Source organism: Medicago sativa, chromosome 5 (assembly GCF_051527215.1).
Source record: "Medicago sativa cultivar Bolivia chromosome 5, Bolivia_mono, whole genome shotgun sequence".
Classification (NCBI taxonomy): domain Eukaryota; kingdom Viridiplantae; phylum Streptophyta; class Magnoliopsida; order Fabales; family Fabaceae; genus Medicago; species Medicago sativa.
Window position 1 is genome coordinate 29,974,651 of NC_140753.1, and position 26,501 is coordinate 30,001,151.

A 26,501-nucleotide genomic window follows, 5' to 3' on the forward strand; every position below is an offset into this window, starting at 1 on the left:
ATCAAAGAAAAGATTGAAGCTGGTATTATTGCATTTCCGTTTGTAAAATCAGAACAACAACTTGCTGATATGCTTACTAAGGCAGTAACTTCCAGGACTCTTGCTGGCTCTCTTGACAAGTTGGGTATGTGTGATATTCATGCACCAACTTGAGAGGGGATGTTGGAATTAATTGAATTGACTAGTTTTAGGGATTTGCTGTAATTTGGAATTCAAATTATAGTTGACTCATATCCTTGTATATCTTTCCATTTATTTCTTGTAGTTATGTTTTCATTTTTTATTTCCTATAATCATGGAGGAAACCTTGTATATATTCCCTACTTTCATATCAATGAAATATACCAGTATACCATTTTCTTTTACACATAAGTGAGAGAAAATTGCTTTTCTGACGTCAAAAAGTTCATATTGACACAAGTAAATGACCAAATTACCTCCAGTGGCAGTTAACTGCCTTTGACATATCCGGCGGAAGTTAACTGCCGCTGGCTCCAGAGGTAGTTAACTGCCTTTGGCTTTGCTGCACATAAGTGCAGTTCCAGTTGTGATTTTCCGCGTTTCGGTTGAAAAATCAAAATAAATCGAAACTTGTTCAGAATTCTACGAAACTTAACAAACACCTCTATAAAAATACATATAGATGATGTGAAAAGTTTCGTAACATTCCGAATAAGTCTCGATTTTTTTTATTTTTTCGACCGAAACGCGCAAAATCACAATTGAAAATATAAAAAAATCGACACTTATTCAGAATGTTACGAAACTTTGCACATCATCTATATATATTTTTATAGAGGTGTATATAAAGTTTTGTAGCATTTCGACTAAGTCTCGATTTATTTTGATTTTTCGACCGAACCAAGCAAAATCACAATTTGTTTCCAAGTGCGAGCCCGAAAAAGTGTCCTAGAGGTTGAACTTTTTCACGATTTATTTCACTCATGTTTAGAACAAAAAAATAACATCTCCCACAAAAAAATTGAATTTTTCGACAAGGGACGGATTAAATATGAATTTTTAACACGCCTAAAATTTAAGACACGAAAACATCAAAACATTAACCTAAAAATTGAATTTTGAGCTGTTTTTTTGCAGACACCTCTATAAAAATACATATAGAGGATCTACAAATTTTCGTAGTATTTCGACTAATCCTCAATTTATTTTGAATTTTTTACTGAAACGCGTAAAATTGCAATATTTTTCCAACTGCGCATCCGAAAAAGTTATATAGAGGTTGAATTTTTTCATTATTTTTTTCACACATATTAATAACATAAAAAAAACATTTCCCGCAAAAAATTAGAATTTTTCGACAACGGATGGATTAAATATGAATTTTTAATGCGCCGATAACTCAAGATACCAAAACATCAATACGTCGACCTAGAAATTGAATTTTTGAGCTGGTTTTTTGCAGACATCTCTAAGAAAATATGTATAGAGGGTCTGTAAAGTTTCGTAGAATTCTGAATAAGTTTCTATTTATTTTGATTTTTCGATCGAAACGCGTAAAATCACAACTGGAACTGCACTTAAGTGCAACAAAGCCAGATGCAATTAACTATCTCTTGAGCCAGCGGCAGTTAACTGCCACCAGATATGTCAGAGGCAGGTAACTGCCGTTGGGGGTAATTTGGTCATTTACTTGTGCCAATGTGAACTTTTTGATGTCAGAAAAGCAATTTTCTAAGTGAGAGACTTAGTTGAGCCATCACTCTAGAACTCACCCAACTTTATTATTAAGGGAAATGCTAAATAGTGCCCTTGGGGCATTGGTTAAGATGATGAAAATAGAAACATTGCATTGAAAAATGGTGAAAAGTGAAGAATTTAACTTTTTAAAAGTCAAAACATTGTTGAATTCAATGTAAGTATACTATTTTTGGTTTCCTTAACCACACTGGTTAGCAAGACCCTATTATTAATATTTTCTTCCCCTAAATTTTTTTATCATTTTTTATTTTTCAATGTAGATAATATTGCAAATGCACTTTGACACATAACCCGCATTTCGACGCCCAACTCGTGCGGAGCACAAGCCCCCGCACTTAACACGAGTTTATTGCGACTAAAAATGAAATATCTAACTTTTTTTACAAGATAGAAATTTTAACAAAATAAGTTAATTGAAAAATATATCTTAACCTTCAATATTATTTATGTGTCCTTGTTCAATTTTTTTTTTGTGTCAATTAGTATTTTTTTTTTTGACAAATTATGTGTCAAATAGTTAAATTAGATTAATTTGATAATTTATTTGTCTTTTATAATTTTATTTTCTTACTCTGCAGTTGAAGACTGTTCAAACAAAACAAAACAAAACCAAACCGCCACCACACAAACACAATAACCCTAAAACTCCACCACTCCAACACTACTGACACGGCGGCTCCTCCTCCTCCATCACCTGCGCTTCTACCTCACACCCTTATTCTCGCTGCTTCTCATTTGCAGGTTAGTTCAATTTGTTTTTGCTGCCCAAATTTTTTCAACTAGTTTTGATTAGGGAACCATTGTTTTGTTGATTCAATAATGAAGCTACCAATTTCTTTGTTCCTGTATTTTTTTTATTAGATTTTCTGTAAAAGGTTGTAGAAGTTAGAGAAATTTTAATTTATTTAGTTAGTTTGAAATGCGCGGACGATGAGTTTACTGATGTGAAATGTTGTTTACAGATTCAAATTTCAAATAGGAAGTTGTTGTGACTTTTGAAAAGCTGTCGATTCTTATTTCTCGGTGAAATGGAAAGTAAATCCGCTGGTTCCGCTACAAACGTAGATCAATTAGTGGTGAGTGGATGCTGTTATTTGTTGATGGATACAATGCAATATTGTGCATTATATTTTCTGTTAATAAAATTCATGTTTGCGGTTTTTTAGTATCCTGGCGATGTGGTTCTTGACCTCTCTACCATGACAAACCAGACTATTAAGCTTGGAGGCGGTCTTCGGCAGGTAGGTCTCTAGTTTCGCAAATTAGAATACTCATTCGTTAGTATGCTAAGTCATGTGTCACTCTGTTTTTAGTTCTGCATCAATTCTGTATATTATAATGAATGCGCCCGTAGACACTCGTTTTTATCAATGCATTTTCTATTCCTAGATTTTTAGGCTTGGGAGGGGAAAAACGATATGCTATTTGAAAAACGATGTTTGCATTGGACTTTTTTTAATTATAGTTTCTGCTTTACTATTCCTAGATTTTTTAGGCTTGGGAGGGGAAAATTTGTCTGTTCGTTGATCATAAAGTCATTTTCACCTTTAGAGTTCCAAATTGTGTGGAGCTGACTATGGAAACTTCTATACTTTGTGGGTGGTGGGTAGCCTGCCTAAGAACAAAATGATTAAACTTAACATGTATGAAAGTTGAGTTGCAACTAATATAATAGGGACCAAGGCTTGTAAGGAATTGCCTTCAATGCTGGTTGCATGATAGGTTCCCTAGAATCATCATATTTCTGAAATCTTTAGACTAAGTAGGATGTCCTTGAATGAAGAGGGTTGATATTTAATGATTTTAAACGAGTTTGAGCATAAACAAAAGGCAAATCAACTCTGTTTCTTTACAAAATTTTGCTATATTTCCAGTTACAGCTTGTACAAAATAATTTTTTACCATTCCAGCATGAATTGGCTATGCAAATTTTAGTGTGATTTTCAAATTTTCACAATCAAGCTGATTAGAAAATGTTCGATGCATAAGTGCTTGCCTCTGCTCCATTTTTCTATGATGATATTGTTGAATTTTAACCTAATGAAACATACAAATCAGACTGCATAAACACACACATACACTAGATATTGGTATTCATATCTCCATTGTAAAAATTAAAGTTGCTAATGCCTTCATAATTCCTTTACATAAGTAGTGCATATTAGCAATTAAGTAAACATATTTCACCTAGAAATTATATAGTGGTTTTCTTGTTCTACTTGGGGATAAAGTGATTAGAAACTCATCATTTTATTAACTAAGATTTCAACATACTATTAGTAATATTATGACGTTTCGATCTTTTTCATTTCATTCCATTGAAATTTTCCGTTTATACACTTTGCTGAACTTCAAATTTTGTGTGAATCGAAGGTGTCTTGCTCTAAATCTCTTATTTCTTTACTCATCTCCATACTTGGTATCTTCTTAGCAAGAAAAAAATAATAAATTATAGTACTTGTATTTTTCTCAAATTTTCCATTCTGTTAGTAATGGATTCTCATTTGTAACAATTTTTAGGACGGCGATGTGATTTCTGTAATGAAGGCTGGCAGGCTTAGGTTCTCCAAGCCTAATAAGTACTGGGTTGAAAGTTCTCAAAAGAGGGTGAGTATATAAGTGTGAAGGATTTCTTTGACTGACGTGTCAATGTTGATTTTTCAATGTTACTGGTCCAATCCCATTCTGGTTTTATAACCTGTTTCTCTATTTTCAGCCAATTAGCTGATAATATATGCATTACAATTGAACATGTGTTTCTTTTATATGTATTCCTAGAATGGACTGATATGACTGATATGTTTCCATTCTACAACAAGAGGGCTAAAGTGGAAGTTGGTGGGATGGGAATAATATCCCAAAATCAATGGTTTCAGTTTTCATTGCAATTTTATTTCTTAGTGTCAAAATTTGTCATTATATGTGGAGGCAGTACTTGACATGTAATTTGTGTTGGACATTTAAAATGTTTGCCATGGATCTCTTTCAAACCATTTTGAATGAGAAGGTGGTCATGAAATTAAGAGATGTGTGTCCTGTTTTTCTATTAAATGTTCACTCCTTAGCACACATCATACATATATATTCAGGAAGAAAACCATCTCCAAATGGACATAAGTTTTGATTTTCCTTTCCAGCATTGGGCTAAACTATATAATTTACCTTGCCCGTTTCATAACGAATAGACTAGCAATGTTTTTCCATAGGATCAGATAAATGCTATCTTTTTTCCTTCCATATTCTGATTATGCTGTTTTGTACAGTATGTGCCGCATGCAGAGGATTCAGTTCTTGGAATAATCGTTGACTCCAGATCAGATGTAAGAAAGTTTATATATTTGTTCTGTTTTTCAGTTCACAGTAGTCTTTTAGCTCTGCTCTACTTTCTTGTTAAATGCAATTTGTATAAGTTCTATTAACTATAAAGTACATGGTGTGAATTGTGCAAGTAGTTTTAGTTGTTCTGTTTTTCAGTTCACAGTAGTCTTTTAGCTCTGCTCTACTTTCTTGTTAAATGCAATTTGTATAGGTTCTATTAACTATAAAGTACATGGTGTGAATTGTGCAAGTAGTTTTAGGATTTCAATTTTGAAATTAGGGTTTCCAATACATGACTATTTTTATTTTAGGATTTATTCCATGTTGGATTGTTTTATTCCAGCATATAGTAGGGTTATATTATTTGATGTTTGGTCTATAAAGATACTGTTAGCAAAACATTTGGCACCTTTTAACATAACCATATAACATCAGTGTTGTTAAATGGTGGTCATGGCGTGGCGGATTTTTGGTCAACCACCATAGGAAATTTGTGAATATTGCCCGCCATGGAGGCACCATGGGACACAAGAGTATGTTTATATGGTGAATTTTGGGCCTTCTGCCATCGACAACATTGTATAATATTGAGATATCTTTTTCCTTAGAGTTTCTGAAACCCAAGTCAGATTAGCACATTGCCCCAGAGGAGTACTCCAGGCTTATAGCTCTACATCAGTATTTATCAACTTCGTTAAGTCCTTAATGTTGACTAAAAGGGGAATTAGCAATTGCATGGTGATATTACCCTTCCTCATAACTATAGTTTTGTCTACACAAATACAAGCCCATGATGGTAATTCAGAGTGGTTGCATCCTAACCTATAACACGTGAATTGCTTGTTTCCATTCAACTCTTGAACCCTCTATTTCGGTGAAAAGAACTGACTTTTATTTCTTAGGCTTGAGTTTTGGATAGAACATTATGGCGTAATTTGATCCATGTATCCGACCCCACTTAGTGGGATAAGGCTTGGTTGTTGTTGTTGTTGTTGAGTTTTATTCTATTTTTTAATTAAAATTTCAATTCATATTTGTGCAGAATTTTCTTGTGGATATAAAAGGACCTACTTTAGCATTTCTACCGGTGCTTGCATTTGAAGGAGGAACTAGAAGAAATATACCTAAGTTTGAGGTGTGCATAAATTATTTTTGTATGCTATTTGCATTACATATTTGATTTCTCCTAGACTCTCATTACTCATAGTGTTAGAACTGTGCTAAACTTTATGTTTAATTTCTGTACATCATTTTATCTTTTTATTGTTGATATATAACCCTTTTTTATATAAAATAGATACCTGTCTAGGATACTTATTTCTCTGTGGTATCCTTTTCTAGAATTAGTCCTGACAATGTCTCATATTATAGTTACTTTGCTTTATGGATTATGACATTCACAGTTATCATGAATGTTGAGGGGCTTGGGTAGGTTTAATTTATTTTTTTATTTATAAATCTAGATTATCAATAATAAAAACTAGTTAAAAAACTAGATATAAGCGAAGAGTTCTGTTTATAAATTATACCAATCACAAGAAGATTGGAGGTCAAACGTTGGCCCAATACCTTTTGCGTAGTTATGTCAAAACAGAGACTTTGAGACCAGTTACTTGCCACAATATCCTAACTAATCTTTAAGTCAAGTCACTACTTACTAGCCTGCTTGAGAAATCTTGCCTCTTGTCTGTTAAAACTGGTAGATTAAAATTATGAGTACCACTAAAATAAAATGAAATGGGTACACTCGGGATGCTCATGGGAGGGAATGTTTGAAAATCATTACTAGTGGTGTATGTGGAGTAGGTTCAAGTATTTCTTGGTCTAAATTATGCCTTTGGATGAATAGGATATCTCCAAATGGGGTTTAGTTATTAGCAAATGTGTCCTGTGAACGCTTGTTGCATGGTAATTTTGTACTCCATGTCTCCACCCAAATCTCTTGGATTCACTAAATTTAAAGAACAAATCAGCACCGTATATCTCTTTTATTTTGTTTTAAGATGTGGCCAAGACTATGAGGCTGGCGTATTTTTTCAGTTAAGATGTATTTGTATTTGGGCCACTATTATTAAATTCTGCGGCTGCCCACACGGCCACAGATTATTGCGTATGCATAACGCATTACCGTTTGATTAAACTAAAGTCTTCTAATATTGGATGTTTTATTAATTATTGTGAGAGTTAACATGCAAAAATAATTACATGTTTCTTTTTCCCTCTTTTGTTCTGTCCTGCAAACCAACACTTACCTGTCATTACCTTGTTTCTGTTAAATAATGTTTCCTTGGTATGTCTGTTTTTATAGGAGGGTTTGTTTCTTTTGCCTAATAATTCTTCACTTTGCAGGTTGGTGCTTTGCTTTATGTGCGGGTTGTTAAAGCAATCCCTGGAATGAATCCTGAGCTGTCTTGCACTGATGGTTGGTATCTTATTCTTTGACTTCATTTTTAAATTTTTAAATTCCTTTATATCATGAAAGGTTTTCTCTGGTTAATTTTATGTTTCTTTCCATTTTATTTCTGCAAGCATAATTCTGTCTTTGATTTTGTTATGTTGTTTAGCCAGTGGGAAAGCTGGAGAGTTTGGTGCGCTAAAAGAAGGCTATATGTTTGAGTGTTCAACTGGTCTCTCAAGGATGTATGGAATCTAATTAATTTCCTTTTTCTGTCCATGCATACTTTTAATAAATCATGATACGAGAAGTTGTATGTTGTTTGTAGGCTTCTCAGCACACCCACATGTCCTGTACTTGATACTTTAGGGAAGAAACTCTCGTTCGAGATAGCTGTTGGCTTGAATGGACGTGTTTGGGTATGGAGACGACCTCTAGTTTTCACATTCCATGTTGCATTATTTCTTTTTTGTTTCTGGTCTCTTATGAAACCCTGACCATCATGTAATTTTTCATATTAATATCAGTTTTCTGTTTGAAATTGCTGTTTCATCTAGGTCAATGCCTCATCTCCATCTACAACTATCATCGTAGCTAATGCACTTATAAACTCAGAGGTATTGAGTGGTGTCCAACAGAAAATAATGGCTGAAAAGCTGCTGCAGAGGGTCCAGTGACCAAATATCAATGCTTCTGCGGGGCGAGCACTGTCCGAGACTACAACCACCACTTAAAGTGCACAGATGAATTTCAACACCTTAGCTGTTCAATTATATGAGATGTTCTTTGTTACTAGGAGTTCAGTTTTCCTGTTATATCATTGCCTCCACAAGATATTTGATAGAAAATCAAGCCTTATCTTTTGATATTTGATAGGAATACAGCACTTGCAATATTTGTCTAATTTAAAAAGCTGATGGTACCATATTCTGTTATTGCTAGCTCACAACATGCTTCATTTCGTCTAGAGGCAAATAGGCATCTTGGGTCACCGGACACGACTTTCTTTGCCTATAATTTCACCCTCTTATTGAATATTATATTATTTTGCTAAAAAAGAAAATCATTTTATCACTATTACTTTGTTATTTTCAAAATTTAATAAGGGGTGGTCAAACTTCATCATTTGTCTGAATTCCAACAGTATCATTCAATCAACCATTTATTCATATCATGCGCGTGCCGTCATTTATTCATATCAACAATAGAAACTCATCACATATCGCAAGAGCAACACTTGCTTGATCAAAAATTTAAATAAAATGATTTGGACACATCAAAATAAATATTATTTGATTATTTCAAAATACATTTTTTTCCGATAATTGATAACAGTCCAAACTCATCATCAAAGTGAGCGAAGCTCTACCCACCTTCCATAAAGGGTTGCCGAGAGCCCACAAAATCATGATCAAAAGTTGGACAAACCACTGTACAAAAGTTTGATATACCAACATAGCTCTAGGACTAAAGGCTATACTTAGCCACAAGACAAACAACAATTTAACCAAAGACACCATCCTAAAACACCATGATGTTTGATTTGGTCTATTTTACATAAAGCAAAACTTAGTGCCTAGCTCTGTGACACACATGAAGCAACCTATTATAACAGTTAAAAGATTAATCTTCAAAGTCAAATCCACAGCTTCACCAAACTTTACCTCGCAATATGTATAGTATCAGTGCAAGCATGTCTCATATGATGCATATTTTCGGAATTTACCAAACACCAAATATAAACTCACCAAGATTGTCACAGTAGAACCATAGCAGATTTTGGAACCACTACTCCTTAACAGTAAAACATCTCAATATTGACAGAATCTAAACTCATCATATACTGAATACATATCAGAGTTTGATTACAGATAACTAACTGAAATCGCATATTTCCTTTGAATTTCAGAAGTGATGGCCCACATTATTAAGGCATCATTCCATACATAACTAATGAAACATTAAACCAACAAATTAACACATGAAATAATATCAAGTTGGATGCGGTCAATAAAATTCCAATGACATTTAGTCATCATTCATAAAAAATTTATGAAAGACAATGGGTGATATTCTTTATTGAAAGAAATATAAACAAAGGTATATGAGGGGATACATACAAATTATCATATTTGGCATATATGCCATTGTTTGACACTAACTATGATTGAATATCCTTCTAAAGTAACCATGAAGATATTATAACAAATCAAAAACATGTCTAACAAGTCATTATACATTATAACATTTATTAACAGCTCCTTAGACAAAAATTTTAACATCATATATATCTCTTTAAAACTTCAATGTCATTTTTTGATTAGTCAACTTTGTATATCTCATTATAATAGAATGAATCCATACACATACAAAGGAAAACAACTTAAGAGTTGCAAATATCAAATTCAATCTTATGGTTTCTTTAGCTACGAACACCAAAGCTCTCAATTTGTGTATTTTTTTTCAGACACTTTAAATAGGCCATTCTAGTGTATTTTTTTACTTTATGGTTTAGTTTGTTTTGTAGAAATACTCATAACAGAATAAAATAAAGGAAGCTAAAAGACAGAATAAAGTAAGTCATGCAGATTAACATAAAAAACAATAATTCAAAGAAACGAAATTTTTGAATATGTTTCTGATTTTGACGTTACAACTTTCGATTTTACAATTTATCGAGCAACTTCTAATCCAAATACTACTCCAGCGTATTTTTCAAATTCTTTGTGACTGAAATGTGTTTGCACCAACTTATGAAACGTCTGCCATGTCAACAAGCTGTCGGATCCGGATTGATGAGACCTTCCAACAACCCGATCCACATTGAGTGTACTTGCAACCCGATCAAGACCACCATACAATGCATTGCAGTAGCGGATCATATGTTTCAAATCATAGACATTCCTTCCGAATAACATTTCCAAAATGTTCAAAAACTCTTCCAAACTATCAGGCAGATTTCTTCGGATCAATATCTTCACCAGGTATCCAAAATCATAAGCGCCATGAAAAGTCACCCAAGTCATTGATTTCTTGAATAGAAGTCCAGACGTCGACATTAGTTCAGCAAAACGGAATGAATTCACACCTTGAGAGACACAACGATTGAAGTCAATCCCTTGTCGACGAAGCAAGTCAACGGAGTCCTTGTTGTGAGGGTCACGCTCAACGTTGAAGTCACAGAAGTTGAATTGCCAAATGTAGCGATTATCGGTGTCAAAATCAGGAAGGTGACCGCAACCATCTATTAAAGTGAGTCCAAGTTGGATGAGTTTAAGATCATCAACATTAGGCTTCAAAACGTATCTGTAGTAATCAGAGGGTTGAAGGTGGCGATGGTCGAATTTTGGTGTATGGATAACTCCAGGAAATTCAGTGTCTATCGAGACCAAAGAATATTCACCATATTCAGGAAGAACATCACGAATGAGATGGAATTCATTCTCTAAGTTGTGTGCCCAAACTTCTCTGACAATGATTGGTTTCGATAACTCTTCACTCAGCATGCACGTTTTTGTCATGATCGCAGCTTGATCTTGGAATTCTGAAAAGGAAAGAAAACTCTACAGCACTTTGATGTGCGATAAGCTTAGAAAAAGAATAGTTTTATATAACTCGGCAGATATAGTATTTATAGAGGTGAGTAACGCGTTTAGGGTTTTTAGTGAGAAAAAGCTGGATTAGGTTTAGTTTATATTAACGACCGTGAAGTGTAACAAACTAATAAGGTTTTATTTTTTTCTTTTTAGGGGAGGATCTAATAAGATTTGATGTATTTTTTTTTCTTCTGGATTTAATTTTTTTTCACTTGAGTCAAAGAAAAAAGATTTCATCTGTTTTAGAAAGATTTTATTTTATTTTTCAAACTTTTATTTCATTGGTTTCAGTTTTTTGTAATTTTTTATACCCCTCTCTTTTTTCATAATTATTATCTTTTTTATTATTTTCACAATTATCTCGAGCTCCAAAAAAAAAAACTAGTAAACTGTCAATTAATAAGAACCTGAGTTCGATTTTTGGATGGAACAATTATTTACCAGACTTTACTTTCCTTTCACTAAAACTTTAGATTATTATGGCTCATTTGTCCTGAGAACCGAGGGTTAACGCCAAACAAATCATTAATGTTAATTAATATATATTCTTTGATTATCCTAAAAAAATCTTTTTCTGTTATAGAAAAAAGTTTAGATGAGTTAGATTCCAAAACTCATCAAGATCAGGATGAATTTTAAGGCTCGACTAGCACTAATAAAAGTACTTACAAATCATCCTTGAAAGATATCTTCATGTTAAGAGTAAGAGTTAAACCCACGACTTTAAGAATGAGTCAATTTCTTACCAACGAAGTAACTTTCATTGATGCTAAAAAATACTTTGTTCTATGAATAGTTTTTATAAATTATATATATATTAAGAGGGTGTCTGTCATTGTTTTTTTTTTTTCTTTCTTAATTGCGGCTATTAGTCCTCTTATTTTCACTATTTTTTAGAATTTGTCCCCCTATTTGAAATTTGACAGTTTAGGCCCCTTCATCATATTTTTGAACTAACAATTGGTGGTTTGATATGTTTTGTTTTAAATGACATGGTATATTATTTAACAACGAAAAAAGATCAATAATGATTAAATTGTAGGAAAATTTCCTTAAAACATCATTTAAAACATGTCATATTATCATATTTTCGACCAAATAGTTGGTGGAGGGACCAAAACTTTCAAAAAAATTTAAACATGGTAACCAATTAAGCTAAATGGTGAAAATAGGAGACCAAACTAGCAATTAAACCTTTTTTTTTAAATTTTAAAAATCACTTTTTAAAAAAAATATAATTTTAAGAGTATTGTATTTTTTTCGCAGGCCAGAGCATCTTGTTATAGTTTTTTTTTTTATCATAATCTAAAAGAAAAATCAGAAACAAGGCTTCAAATGAAAAGTTGTTATGAATATTTTTTTCAAAAAAAAAAAAATATCTCAAGCTCAACTGGTTTGAGATAAATGATAAGACGTTGAAGGTTTTGAAATCAAACCCAACTGAACGATTAAACATTAATCTAACAATTAATTACCAACGTTTGTCATTCAAAAATAAAAAATTTTCAAATTTTTTTTTTAGAGGGGAGAGAGAATAAATATCAAAAGATAGCGGTATTTTTAAGACAAAAATACCCTTACATAAATTTCAATATTTATACACGGAACAATTCTTGGCCAAACTTTACATACCTCTTGGTCGAACTTCTGGTTATCAGACTCCTTTTTCCTGAGAACCAGAGGGTTAACATCAATTTTTTTTCAATATTTAAATAATGTTTGTATCGATCCTTATATTTGAACATCCATAATTCTCAAACATTGTTTGACATTAATATTTCAACAAACTACATATATTATTTTGATTTATTCACTAAATTATTTCATTTTGTAAATAATTTCTGATCGTACCTGATCAGAAGGTGACTACCGGTGCAGTTTGTGTGCGGTGGTGGAATGCGTTAGTTGATAACTGGAACGGTGGGGGGGGGGGGGGTGTACATGCAGACACTCCGACGCTCAAATCAGTAAGAGATCATAATGGGGTTTAGAGAGAGAGATTCTACCCTGGGGACTGCGAATAGTCCCCTTTATATAGAGGTGGGTGTTTGCAGAGCCGTTGTAAGGCACACGTGTGATCGGCGGTATGAATTCATAGGAATTGTAACCGCCGAGGAGAGATTCACATGAGCCTTGATGGTGACCGTTATCATTCATTTAAATTGGTCATTGTTGCTCCGAGAAACCCCTCGCGAGGAGGGGGTGTGTTGCGAGTAATATTTCCAAATGAGGAATTTGGGTTGTATTTGTATTGGGCCAAAGTAATTGGGCCTAGGTGTTTTAGCTGGTCCAGAACAGTAGCCCTCCAAGTCGTTGCTCTTGGTAAAGAGTGATGACTTTGAATGAGCAAGGGAGCTGCTCGTGGAGGCCTTTTTGAAGATGCTACCCTATGATTAGGTTAACAGATTTTGCGAGGGAAACATTCGTTTTGATTGTAGAACCTTTAGACAAACCTGCGATGGAGCTGTTCATTTCGCAAGAGGATGCCTCACAAATTCTATCACGGTCGAGCTAGATGGGTAGAGAGCATAAGCGTATCTCGGAACCTATCATAGCTCTCTATCATATGGGTAGAGAGCTAGATAGGTTGTCCAAGACATTAAGATGCGGCCACTACTCTTATTTTCAAAAGAAACTAGATTTTTCCTTTTGGACACATCTCAAAACTCACAAGTCAACTATGGAATTCCTTGTTTCTCTCTTACTCCCAAAAGATTGGCAAAGGTATGTTTGTTTTAGTGTGTTGTAGGTTTGATGATGAATGAGAAAAAGTCAAAGATGATGCTCCACTATAAGCTCCTTAATCTCAAGGACATCATGAGCAAAAGTTTGATGAAGGCGTACACGAGGATTTCGAATTCTAAACCTCCCCATTGTCTTATCATGTTGGATGGTCACAATAGGCATGTCTCTTATTATCTCTCCTTAGAGCGCTCTTACAAGGGAGTAAGTTTTGGTTATAGGTAAAGAATTTTCATTGAGTGTCAAATGTGTTTTGACTTCTCCGTGAAAATTACCTCTTACCCTATCTTGTGTTTGATATGTTCTTCCCATGTTACTATTGTGATATTATGCATGAGTAGTTGTTTCTTGTTGATTTTATTCATCCCTTGTTGCAAGCTATATTTTCTCTATGCCTCGTATTGCATGCTTGCTTGTAATTCAATTGCGATTGTTTACATGTTATTTGTTTTGGGGGGTGTTTTATAAAAACTTGTCTGTTCAAATGCGCACACAATAAATTGCATGGTAATTTTTTTTTCTTGTGTGCTGGGAATTTAAAATTCTGGCATACTAGCAACCAAATGTTTTATGTGATGTTCCAACACCAAACATAAATTACGAATGTTTAGAACATCGTGCCAGCAGTAAATGAAAATTAACAAGGAAAATAAATAACAGAAAGATAAAAGGCACAAGAGAATTGTTAACCCAGTTCGGTGCAACGTCACCTACTCTAGGGGCTACCAAGCCAGGAAGGAAATCCACTAGTGTAGTCCTTATTCAATAGCTCTCAGTAAACACCTTGTTTGCACTAAAGACCTAGGACCTACCCGTACTGACTTCAACCTAGGAACTCCTAGATCTGAGATCCCATCTCACTCCCTTACAACTGATCACAACCCCTGTGATTCTCAAATTACAAATACAATCAGATGAAGTTACCTTCAAAACAAAACAACTAAACACCGTGCTTCATAGCTTTGGTGCAGTACACAAACTACCTACCTCTTTGCTTAAAAGCTTCAGAGGAGTGAACAAAATACAACTCAAAACACAATCCTAAACATGCATCAAGGTGATACATGAAAGGCTCACAAACAAAAGACTCAAAACCCTAGAAATGATCTAATCTTGTAATAACGGCTTGAATGCTGAAAATGATCTTGTAGTCTTCTATATATACTGAAGCAATACGGGTCAGAACAACTTGTTGGGCTTCAGAACAAACGGTGATCCGTTTCACATCAATCAGAACCAAATAAGGAAAGTCCTAAAATGTAGGCACATTAATAGGAACATCTTCGTACACATTCATACTTTCCTAAGTAGTTAGCACTCCTTCAGGAAATAATAAACGTTCCGATTCTGAACATAAAGGCACGCGGTTTGACCAACAAGAAATAAAGGCGTGGATTCCTTAAATAAGAAATGCGTACGCAAATCATGGCACAATTACAGAGCGTACTGAGCCTTGCAAGAATGTTGGAACATCATCTCCAACATTACATTTGAATATTTGTTTTAGGCAAAAGTGAAGCCAACATATAAATATCCAACATAATTTGTTTTGTAAAAAGCACCATCCCTCTTTGGCATTGTTATAGGGGGAGGTTATTTTATCATGAGTGTTGTCTTGTGTATGAAAATTGGTTGTTGTGTTTATGCACATGTTTATGGTTATTGGTATCCATGCTTGTTGTTATCTTTATTGTTGATTTTATGCATGCTTATTTTTCTTGATTGCATATCGGCTTGTAGTCAATTGCGATTGCTTACTTGCTTTTTTTTTTCTTTCTATTTTGCTCCACTTTTGTTCCTATCCCTTTTTGACGTTGTCAAAGGGGGGAGACTATGTTGATGTATCTCCTCATACGTGACTATATCCTATGTTATATATTGTCATGTTTGTTTGCTTGTTTGGTGCAGTTTCTTGTATGCTATGTTTCAGGGGGAGATTAGCTCACATCATCAACATGTGTTTGACATCATCAAAAAGGGGGAGATTGAAGTTAATATTGCTTTTAGTTACAGGTTTATGTTTTGATGATGTCTAAATAGCTAGGTTATTTGATGTTGTTCATTATGTTGATTAGTTCTAGGTTGGAAACTTGTTAAAGCACCTAGAAAATCATGTCTCATTGTTTCATGTGATCCCTTGATGTCTTGTGTGTTGTCGTGTATAGAAAACTTCATTTTTGTGTGTCAAAATCCTTCCTTGTGATGTTTGAATCGATTTAAAGTTTCATGACTAGTATCACATTGAATTGATTCAAATTATATGAATCGTATCATAAAAACTCTCTGACTTTGGTTGAATAGATTCATAAGAATTTGAATGGTATCAATCTTCATTCCGGGATATTTGAATCGATTCAAAACTTGTATGATGCGTATCAACCTTCATAGCACATTTGGCTTATCATTTAACTGTCTGAATCTATTCACACATTAAGTGAATCGATTCACTATGTTGTTTTTGGCCAAAATTTTGCTTTTGCTACCCTTTTCTATATACACACACTTCCTCATAACACCAAAAGTATTGAATCATTTGCATCTATTCTCTCTAGGTCTCAAAAACTCATTGTTCATACATTCTTCAAGATTAAGCACTTTTTCTAAGAATCACTTTGTACATTGAGTCATATGATTTGCATGGGTGCTAATAGGGATTGTAAGTTGGTTCTTTCAAGGAAATTGGTTGGGATTAATCAAGGTTCTAAAGTGAAGTGAATAATCTAATTCCACCTCCAAAGGTCTTGGGGGTTCTTTCTAATTGTTCTTGTGTTCAAGGGGATCCATTTGCCGGACGTATCATCGAAGTGCTTGAGTGAAGAGCTTGAAGGGGTGCACGGATACTTGAGGATTCGAAGACATCAAGAAGGACCAAATTCAAAGGTTATTTGAAGTTTGGGGGAGTGGTTACATAGGGGTTGAAGAACTAGGATAATTCAACTTTGCTACTATTAGTGGAAGTCATTGTGAAGGCGTTTTTCACCAAGAAGAGTAGACGTAGCTCGAAGTGAGGAAGAAAGAGCGAACTATTATAAAAATCTCGGTGTCCTTCTCTCTTCCTTTCCTCTTTAATTTTGATAATTGTATATGCTTAAATTGAATAATGAATAGGATAGAAATTGATTTTGATCTAAGTACTTTTTGGTTAAATTGGCCTAATTCCTTGAATTAGGTTTTCACTATTATACTTGGATCAATTAGTTTCAATTCTCAACAATTCATCAATTGCATATACATTGTGTTTTTGATTTCTAGCTTGTTATATTTTCTTATAGGTATGTTTGGTTTTGAAATTGTCTTGTTTTGTAAATTGTTCAAGTATTATTAATTGAAATAAGATTTAGCTTGTGAATCACTTAATTCGCTTGTGAATCCTATTAGTACATAGTCTTAAAAATTTGTCATAATTTGTGATTGTTCAATTATGTTTCCAATAAGTCAAAATATTTCAAAACGCTTTCGCCAAAACTCCATAAATTTTTCAAATCACTATTCACCCCTTCTAGAGCGCTTCCTTATTGGCCATATAGACCAACAAGTGGTATCTATAGCTTGGTCTCTTGACTAACGATTAACTACCGGAAGAGTTGATAGATATGTCAAATAAGGAGCCCAAAGGGGCTTAAAATAGAGCACCTATTTTTGACGGAGAAAATTATGACTATTGGAAAGAATGCATGAGCGTTCATATTCAATCGGTTAACATGGACGTGTGGGATGCCGTGGTCAACGGGCGGTTCCAACCGCAAGTTGTTGCCAATGGTGTCCCACTAGCAAAACCAACAGCCGATTGGAGTGACGATGACAAAAGGAAGGTTCAATATGATTTGAAGGCGCAAAACATTCTCATCTCCTATTTTGGATTTGGATGTGCTTTTAACCATGTAATCGGATATTTTGCTCACACCTATAAGTCACCTGCAATTGTGTTATTGTTATATGAGCATCATAAATATAGACAATGTACTCCCTTCGATCATATTTATAAGTAAAAAAAATTACTTTTTAGGTTTATTAAATACCTTATGTATATAGACCAAATATATTAGATATTCAATGAAGTTAAAAAGTAGTTTTTTGTTTATAAATGTGATCGGAATGATTATTATTTTAATTTTGGTTTTGAAGAACCTAAATGCAAAATATATTAAAAACCGACTAAAAACCTAAGCAGAAGATGGATGTGCTAACAGAAACCGTCTACATAGTCATAGTAATGCCTAACAGGAAAATGTATACAATGTAATGTCATAGTAACATACTACTATAACATATATGAATTTACCAGTAAAATCATGTAATGTAAATATGCCTTCAACATCATAATATATAATTTGTGCTTTTATGTAAACTTTTTTTTTATTTTTTTTTTATTTTTTATGTTATGCTTATTCCAATCCAAATTTTTATATCTCCTTATTTACTATATTCTCTATAGTTTATTCCTTGTATATTACCTGAATGTCAGATTTTGCATTTTATATCATTAATTTATAGACATAAGGTGGATATTTGCATGAATAATAAAAAGGGTTCATCAAATCAATGTACATACATTCTTGTTACTCTTTTCTCTTTGTGACTTGGATAATTTGAGTGTAAGAATTCTGATAATAATTCGTGACCTTTATTTCCTATGAAAAAACTTCTATATATACATAAGTAAAATAACTGAAAAATCAACGGTCCTAAACTATTCATCTTCGACAGAGTTTACTTATTTCCATGTGTCTTGAACCTTTGATCTTGTCCTTTCAGAGAATACGAATTCCATTTAGTCAAACTCAAGTACTCTGAACATATTAACATCCGCCATACCATGTTGAATGCAATTGCTTCCAAATCAAATTGAATGAACCTCTCTCGACTAAATACATTAAAAAAACAAGTGTCATGAGGTATACATACAAAAAATCAAGTGTCGAGTGAACATAACTCTAAAAAAAATATATATTCAGTTTATTAATAAAAGAAAAGATCATTCAGAATTTATCACTCACATATGTTTAATAAAAAAGTTAGGAACTATAACGGAATACTAAACTAACCAAAAAAGATTGATAGCATTGGTAGAGAAGTCAATTATAATTAATCATATTCATATCTCCAACTCTTGAAATTATTGTCACATTCAAGAAGCATTTTATTTGGCAAAAAGAGTGTAAAACTACACACACTATAATAATTGATGACAAGGGTTCATATATCAATAACCTGCAGCAAAAGATACTAAAGTTGGGTTCGGGGTATTTTTTAAGGATCTCAAATTTAGTAATTATTTTTGAGAAGAGTCAACTATTACAATTTTCAATGTATTGAATACACAACTTTTCATAAAAACTTACAATTTAAAATATTTAAAGAGTACTCTGAAAGCATTTGTTAACATTTCCCATACTTTAAATACCCTTTTAGGTTCATGGTATCTTATATATACCATATGAGCCATGTATCCGTTTCCACAAAAGTTATGTAATTTGTAAAATATCTTCTGATCATGCATACATTTGAAAATCTAAAGATTTCTTTATTTGAGGCACATTACAAGCCCTCATAGATGAGAAGTTTTGCATAGTGCCTAGGGGCTGCTACACACCGCTGTTAGGACAGCCGTTACCGACTACAAAGATCTAATTGTCGATAAAAATTGACCAATCCTTGCTACTTATAAGTTAAACCATGTTTTTCATTAATGCAAAGCATACAAATTGGCTTCGCATACAAAAAAAAAACCGAAGTAAAGTAGACGATGAAATAGATAATCATTCAACAATGCTATCAAATCAAAACAAACATATGAATTAACACAAACTTAAACAAGTAAATCATCAAAGAGGAACTTAATTTCAACAAGTAGATATCAAGCTTTCAACATAGCCCTTGGAAACCTTCCAAAAAATTCTACATGTATTTTCAATTTTCTTTACACTATTATCTCTCAAATTATAGAGAATTGCTTGGTCTCTTATATTGAATACCGGATAATTGATTGCCAATATCAATGTATAACCATTTTCGGCAAGACACAATGGAAACACTTGAGGAACAACATCGAGTCTATAGTCGTCTATTTGAAGATTCTGATAACAAATTTTAAGAAATTGAGTCCAAGTGTCTTCAACTCCAAATTCCTTCATTTGCCATATAATGAAATGAGTTTTTTCAAAATCATGAGTAAAACAAAGGCAATCCATCAATACACAAAGGGTCGGAGTATCAAGCGGTGGCAACTCATCACAACATGGAGGGAGTAACAACTGTGTAAATGTCTCCATCCCCAGATCAAGTGAGATAATCACAAATTGCTCAATCGGAAGAATATTCCGTTGACAATTATAACGGTGACGGACCAACCAACTTAAACTGTTACTCAAATACACACCACTGTAATCAACCAAAATAGATTTAGGATGAAACACGGTCTCCACCGGAAAACTCTGAATATCTTTCCAAATATTAACACCCAAAGTGAAAACCTTGACCGTGTTTCTCACTTGACCTCCAACATCACCAACATGATTAAATCTTAACATCACCATCTTGTAGGTGTCTGTTGAATTATCATAACCGAACCCAAACTTGAAATATATATCTAATTGAAGAGACATTAATGTTTTGAATTTTATTGTTTTGGTGGCAGGGTTCAAGAAACGAAACGAGTGCACTTGGCCAGAGTATGTGAAAGAAACACAACGGTGTAAGCAAATCAATCCATTGCATGAACCAACGATCCCATAACAGTTCTCGTAATTGGATGGGTGGTAATAATCGTTGGTGCGCATTGAGTATTGTCGAATCACAGAGATGGGTTGGACATTAAAATCACCTCCAAATTGTGCAAGGGTGATGGAAATCCACGTACACTCCACCAAACGACTAATAGAGATGGGGTTGACATTAACATCTCGATCAAAGTGTGAGAGAACTGCGAGTTGTGGGTTTCGTGCAGATAACTTAAGATGCTTTTTGATGAATAAGGGATCAGAGATGATGGTTTTCCACGTCTTGCTCACACACTTAAGTTGCATCAGAGATTTCACAGTAAGATGTGATAGTATTTCGGTAAGAAGTTCTTCGGAGTGGATTACTGCCAATACCGAGGGATTTGGCTGAGGTAGCGCTTCCAACGCATTGGACGGAGGCAGAAATGCGGACACATTGGATGGAGGCGGGGTCTTACGGAGGATCACCACATAGGGAAGCTGTCGAGGCGGAGGAAAGGTGTTCATGATAACTTGTGCAATTAGTTTTCTTTCTTTTGAGGAAAGGTGCAGTTGTTTGTTATTATAGAAAGGGATCCATTTTATAAGCAATTCTCTACCCACATGTCATTAATTCCTACGTACATTTAAAAAATCAACACATTCGGGTCTCACGCCTTCATTTTCGTTCATAACCTCTTTCTTTTACCGTTGATCAAAGCCACTTAATAATATTCCTAATAGATGTAAAAGTTGGAAGCATGATGGATATATATTATTAGCAAATATGCTACTAGCCTCTACTGTCAATACAATTGAACTCAACGAGGAGTGATTTTTAGGTGCTGATTTTTTATTTTGTTATAAATCCTTGATACTTTGTTGGGCTCATTTTTTTTCTTCATCTATTGGTTCTTACGGATCAACGAAGAGTCGTTTATATGCATTATAAAAACTAAGAATCTACCATTACCAAAGTTTGGACGTTACACAAAGATATTGTAATGTCAGTAGAGGCCGGAAGCATATTTGCTATTGTTTTTCTAAAATGTGTTTTTTCCTAAAAACACATGGAAAATACGTTGTTGCTCCTGGGCGGTAGTTAACTACCGTTGGCTTCCAGCTGCAGTTAACTACCGTTGGCTTCCAGCTGCAGTTAACTACTGTGGCCTCAGCTGCACTTAAGTTTGGCTCCTGAACGAGCATCAATTGTGATTTTTCGCGTTTCGGTCAAAAAAAAATGAGACTTCTTCAGAATGCTATGAAACTTTGCAAATCCTCTATATGTATTTTTATAGAGGTGTCTATAAATTTTTGTAACATTCCGACTATGTCTCGATTTATTTTGATTTAAGGACAAAAAAAGAACATCTCCCACAAAAAAAAAAAAATTGAATTTTTCGACGATGTACGAATTAAATATGAATTTTTAACTTGCCTTAAACTCAAGACACCAAAACATCAACATAAAAATTGAATTTTGAGCTGTTTTTTTGCAGACACATCTATAAAAATACATATAGAGGATCTGGAAATTTACGTAGTATTGCGAATAGAGGAATGATATTTTAACAACCAATTTTATACAACTTTTAGTGACAACCTTTTTCCTCTCTTCTTGTTGGACAATAATAATAGAGAGAGACAAAGGAAAAGAGAGAATAAAATTACAATGAGAGTATGAAAGAGAGTTGTCACAAAAGTTGTTTAAATTTTGTTGTTCAAATATCAATTCTCTTTTGAATAAAGCTTCAATTTATTTTGATTTTTTTTACCAAAACGTGTAAAATCACAATTATTTTCCCCTGTGTGTCTGGAAAAGTTATATAGAGGTTGAATTTTTTCATTTGTTTTTTCACACATGTTAAGAACATAAAAAAAACATTTCCCCACAAAATATTAGAATTTTACGACAACGGACGGATTAATTATGAATTTTTAAAGCACCACAAACTCAAGAAACCAAAAAATCAAAACAACCTAGAAATCGAATCACAAAACGCGTGGATTGCTTGTTTCCGTTCAACTCTTGTACCCTGTATTTCGATGAAAAGAACTGACTTTTGTTTTCTCAGGCTTGAGTTTGATTCTATTTTTTTAATTAAAATTTCAATTCATATATGTGCAGAATTTTCTTGTGGATACAAAAGGACCTACTTTAGCATTTCTACCGGTGCTTGCATTTGAAGGAGGAAATATACCCAAGTTTGAGGTGTGCATAAATTATTTTTGTATGCTATTTGCATAGCATATTTGATTTCTCTTAGACTCTCATTACTCATAGTGTTAGAACATTGGATGCTTTATTAATTATTGTGAAAGTTAACATGCAAAAATAATTCACATGTTTCTTTGTCCCTCTTTTGTTCTTTCATGGAAACTAACACTTGACCTGCACTTGACCTGTTGCTGTTAAATAATGTTTCTGGGTTGTGTTTCTTTTGCCTAATTCTTCACCTTGCAGGTTGGGGCTTTGCTTTCACTTCATCTTTAAATTCCTTTTCTCTGGTTAATTTTATGTTTCTTTCCATTTTATATTTGTCAGCACTTATGTCTTTGATTTTGTTATGGTGTTGGTTTAGCCAGTGGGAAAGCTGGAGAGTTTGGTGCCCTAAAAGAAGGCTATATGTTTGAGTGTTCAACTGGTCTCTCAAGGATGTATGGAATCTAATTAATTTACTTTTTCTGTCCATGCATACTTTTAACAAATCATGTTACGAGATGTTGTGTGTTGTTTGTAGGCTTCTCAGCACACCCACATGTCCTGTACTTGATACTTTAGGGAAGAAACTCTCGTTCGAGATAGCAGTTGGCTTGAATGGACGTGTTTGGGACTTGGGCATGGTGACGACCTCTAGTTTTCACTTTTTAACTAACAAGTAGTTTTGCCTCAATAGACAATAAGAACATTTGCTAGCTCATAACATGGAGATGCATACTTCCTTGATGACTCATCACATATCTTTGGTCACAAGACACAACTTTCTTTGCCTATAATTTCACTCTTATTGAATATTATATTATTATGTTAAGGATTTTTTTTTTTATCACGGTTATTTTCAAAATTTAATTAGGTTTGGAGGGTCCTTTCTTTGGGGACCTTCAATGGAGGTTGGCTTCTTTACCTATTAGGTTTGGAGGGTTGGGTTTGTACTCAGCATTAGGGGCTTCTTCGTACGCTTTTGTGGCTTCTAGGGCACAATCTTGGGTGCTACAAGATCATATTTTGAGAGACAGTGGGTTATGTGGCATGGATTCAGATTTTGATAATGCTTTGGATGGTCTTCGTGGTGCGATTCCAGATTTTGCTGTTAGCGGTTTTACTAGCAAAGACACTGTCCCTCCTAAAGCACAACATGTTTTGGCGAGTGCTCTTTTTAGTAAAAGTGTTCAGGATATGGAAGTTAAGTTTGACATGACCACGAGACAAAAGGCAATTTTTGGATGTTTGCAAGCAGCACATGCTCAGGATTTTCTTCTAGCTATCCCGATTGATGGGTTAGGTCAGCATATGTCACCAGTGGAGTATCGTACTATCCTTAGATATGATTCCGCTGTTTCCTATTGATGAGGTGTGCCCTGTTTGTCGTTAGGCGTGCCTGGATACTTTTGGGGAGCATGCTGTTCATTGTAAGGAACTTCCCGGCTTTAAGTACAGACATGACTTTGTTAGGGATGTACTTTTTGATATTTTCAGATGGGCGGGGATATCAGTGAAGAAGGAGGCGCCTGTGAACTTCATGACTGACCCACTAGATAGAAGATCAACACTTAGGCCTGCAGACGTTATGGTGTACGGATGGGTAGGTGGAAAACATGCTTGTGTAGACTTGACTGGGGTTTCACCACTTGTGGGATTAGGTGTCGGACCTTTTACCGTAGGACAGACAGCCCTAAAAGACGCGTCAAGCAAAGTGGCCAAACATGAGAAAGCGTGTTCTGACAATCAACATGCTTTTATACCATTTGCTTTTGACACTTTTGGTTTCCTAGCACCTGAGGCTGTTGACCTTCTACATAGAGTTCAAAAGGTCATGCATAGCAATGTTACGTCCCTTAGGTCCATGAATGTTGTGTTCACGAGGATTGGTTTTGCCATCCAAAAAGGTCTAGCGGCGCAACTTCTTGTTGCCCGCTTGCCTTCTATTCAAGTGTAAATAATGATTTATATAAAAAAAAAATTAGGGATGTCAAACTTCATCACTTATCTCATTCCAACAATATTACCGACCATTCAATCAACCATAACCTAAATCATGCACGTGGCACCATTCATTCATAACAATAATAGAAACTCATCACATATTGGAAGAGCAACACTTACTTTATCAAAATAAATATTATTTGATTATTTCAAAATACATATTTTTTTTATAATAAAATTTTATTGATAAGGGTCCAAATTTATTATCAAAGTGAGTGAAGCTCTATCCACCTTCCATGAAGGGTTACTGAGAGCCCACAAAATCATGCTTGAAAGTTGGACAAAACACAATACACAAGTTTGATACACCAACATAGCCCTAAGACTAAAGGCTTTGCTTAGCCACCAAGACAAACAACAAGTTAGCCAAAGACACCATACTAAAACACCATGATGTTTGGTTTGGTCTATTTTACATAAAGCAAAACTTATTAAAACAGTTAAAAGATTAATCTTCAAAGCCAAATCCACCATCCTTAAAAACTTAGTACTTGGGGATTGAAGCATCCAAACTTTACCCGCAATATGTATAGTATCAGTGCAAGCATGTCTCATAAATCAATCACAATCATCTAAAATAGAAAGTGCAATCAATTAGGAAGAAAGGGGGTAAAAAAATAATAAAATGCATAGATCTGATAGAATGTCATCTTTGAGAGATAGATGAGATAATATTGAGAAAATCTAAACTCATCATATACTGAAAACATATCAGAGTTTGATTACAGATAACTGCACTGCAAGCTTGTATTCAAAATTAACTAACTACTCATATAATCAAATGAATATACTTCTTGATTATTATTGCTATTTATTAATTAATTCTATGTCAATTTTCCAACATGCAGAACGTCATATGTCATTGTTTTACTAACTATGATTGAATATCCTTCTAAAATAACCATAAAGATATTATAAAAAATAAAAAACTTGCGTCTAAAAAGTCATTATACACATTGTTATCAAAAACCCGACTTAAGTCTCAAAATTCTGGTTTTTGCGACTTTGCGTACCTTCAACGACTCAAATCCATAGCAAAGTCCCAAAAACAGGCAAAATCCTATCAAAATCGCACAAAATCGTGAAATCCATTCAAAATCACAGGATTTTTATGGATTTTGAAGGATTTTGTTCATTTTTTTGATAAGGGTCAATTTTTGACCTGGTTCGTAAATTGACCCGATTTGAATCCATGATCCGTTCTATAAATACCCAAAAGGCCAAAAATTTTCATTCCTTCACTTCTCCCACATTTATGTATATGTATTTTGTGGACTTTGAACTTTAGACATTTATGACCATATACAATATTTATAACATATATTTAACATTATTTTTGTTTTGGTAGAATCCTCGATTTTGATTGCGATTTTACGTGTCCCGACTTTGCTATCCTACATCGATTCTACAAAAGTCCTTGAGTAAAATCCTTCGATTTTGATTACGATTTTACAAGTCCCGATTTTGCTACTCCCTTTCGACTTGAAGTAAAGTCCCGATTTTGATAACCTTGATTATACATTATAACAGCTCCTTGGACACAAATTTTAACATCATATATATCTCTTTTAAACTTCAATGTCAACTTTTGATTAGCCAACTTAGTATATCTCATTTATAATAGAATGAATCCATACACATACATAGGAAAACAACTTGGAAATATCAAATTGAAACTTAAGGTTGCTTTTAGTGTATTTTTTTCACAAACAGAGACACCTTAAATAGGCCATTTTAGTTTATTTTACTTATGGTTTAGTTTGTTTTGTAGAAATACTTGCTTTACAATACTCATAACAGAATAAAACCACGGCAGCTAAAAGATAGAA

At 33.9% G+C, this 26,501-nt stretch overlaps 2 protein-coding genes and 1 pseudogene across 3 annotated transcripts; 1 reads left to right on the forward strand and 2 right to left on the reverse strand.

Annotated features, from left to right (window-relative positions):
- The first annotated feature begins 2,026 nt into the window (after positions 1-2,026).
- Positions 2,027-23,366, forward strand: LOC146921650 (uncharacterized). Of its 2 annotated transcripts, XM_085714985.1 has the most exons (10): positions 2,027-2,460; positions 2,682-2,795; positions 2,886-2,960; positions 4,240-4,326; positions 4,983-5,039; positions 6,080-6,172; positions 7,387-7,459; positions 7,602-7,677; positions 7,761-7,851; positions 7,990-8,367. In XM_085714985.1, the coding sequence occupies exons 2-10, from the start codon at positions 2,748-2,750 to the stop codon at positions 8,107-8,109; spliced, it is 720 nt and encodes a 239-aa protein (XP_085571111.1). In that variant the 5' UTR covers positions 2,027-2,460; positions 2,682-2,747; the 3' UTR covers positions 8,110-8,367. The 2 variants fall into 2 exon arrangements, with proteins under 2 accessions (XP_085571111.1, XP_085571112.1); XM_085714986.1 differs by lacking the exons at positions 7,602-7,677; positions 7,761-7,851; positions 7,990-8,367 and adding exons at positions 23,051-23,126; positions 23,210-23,366.
- Positions 10,105-10,966, reverse strand: LOC146921651 (putative CCR4-associated factor 1 homolog 11 pseudogene; annotated as a pseudogene).
- On the reverse strand, positions 19,546-21,016 carry LOC146921652 (F-box/kelch-repeat protein At3g23880-like). Its single transcript, XM_085714981.1, has one exon. The coding sequence runs from the start codon at positions 20,994-20,996 to the stop codon at positions 19,614-19,616; it is 1,383 nt and encodes a 460-aa protein (XP_085571107.1). The 5' UTR covers positions 20,997-21,016; the 3' UTR covers positions 19,546-19,613.
- Positions 23,367-26,501: the final 3,135 nt, after the last annotated feature.

Coding starts and splice junctions, on each gene's coding strand:
- LOC146921650 (XM_085714985.1), top strand. CDS start 2,748: ATGGAAAGTAAATCCGCTGGTTCCGCTACAAACGTAGATCAATTAGTG. Junction 4,327..4,982: donor TTGAAAGTTCTCAAAAGAGG/GTGAGTATATAA, acceptor TGTTTTGTACAG/TATGTGCCGCATGCAGAGGA. Junction 7,678..7,760: donor TCAACTGGTCTCTCAAGGAT/GTATGGAATCTA, acceptor TGTTGTTTGTAG/GCTTCTCAGCACACCCACAT.
- LOC146921652 (XM_085714981.1), bottom strand. CDS start 20,996: ATGAACACCTTTCCTCCGCCTCGACAGCTTCCCTATGTGGTGATCCTC.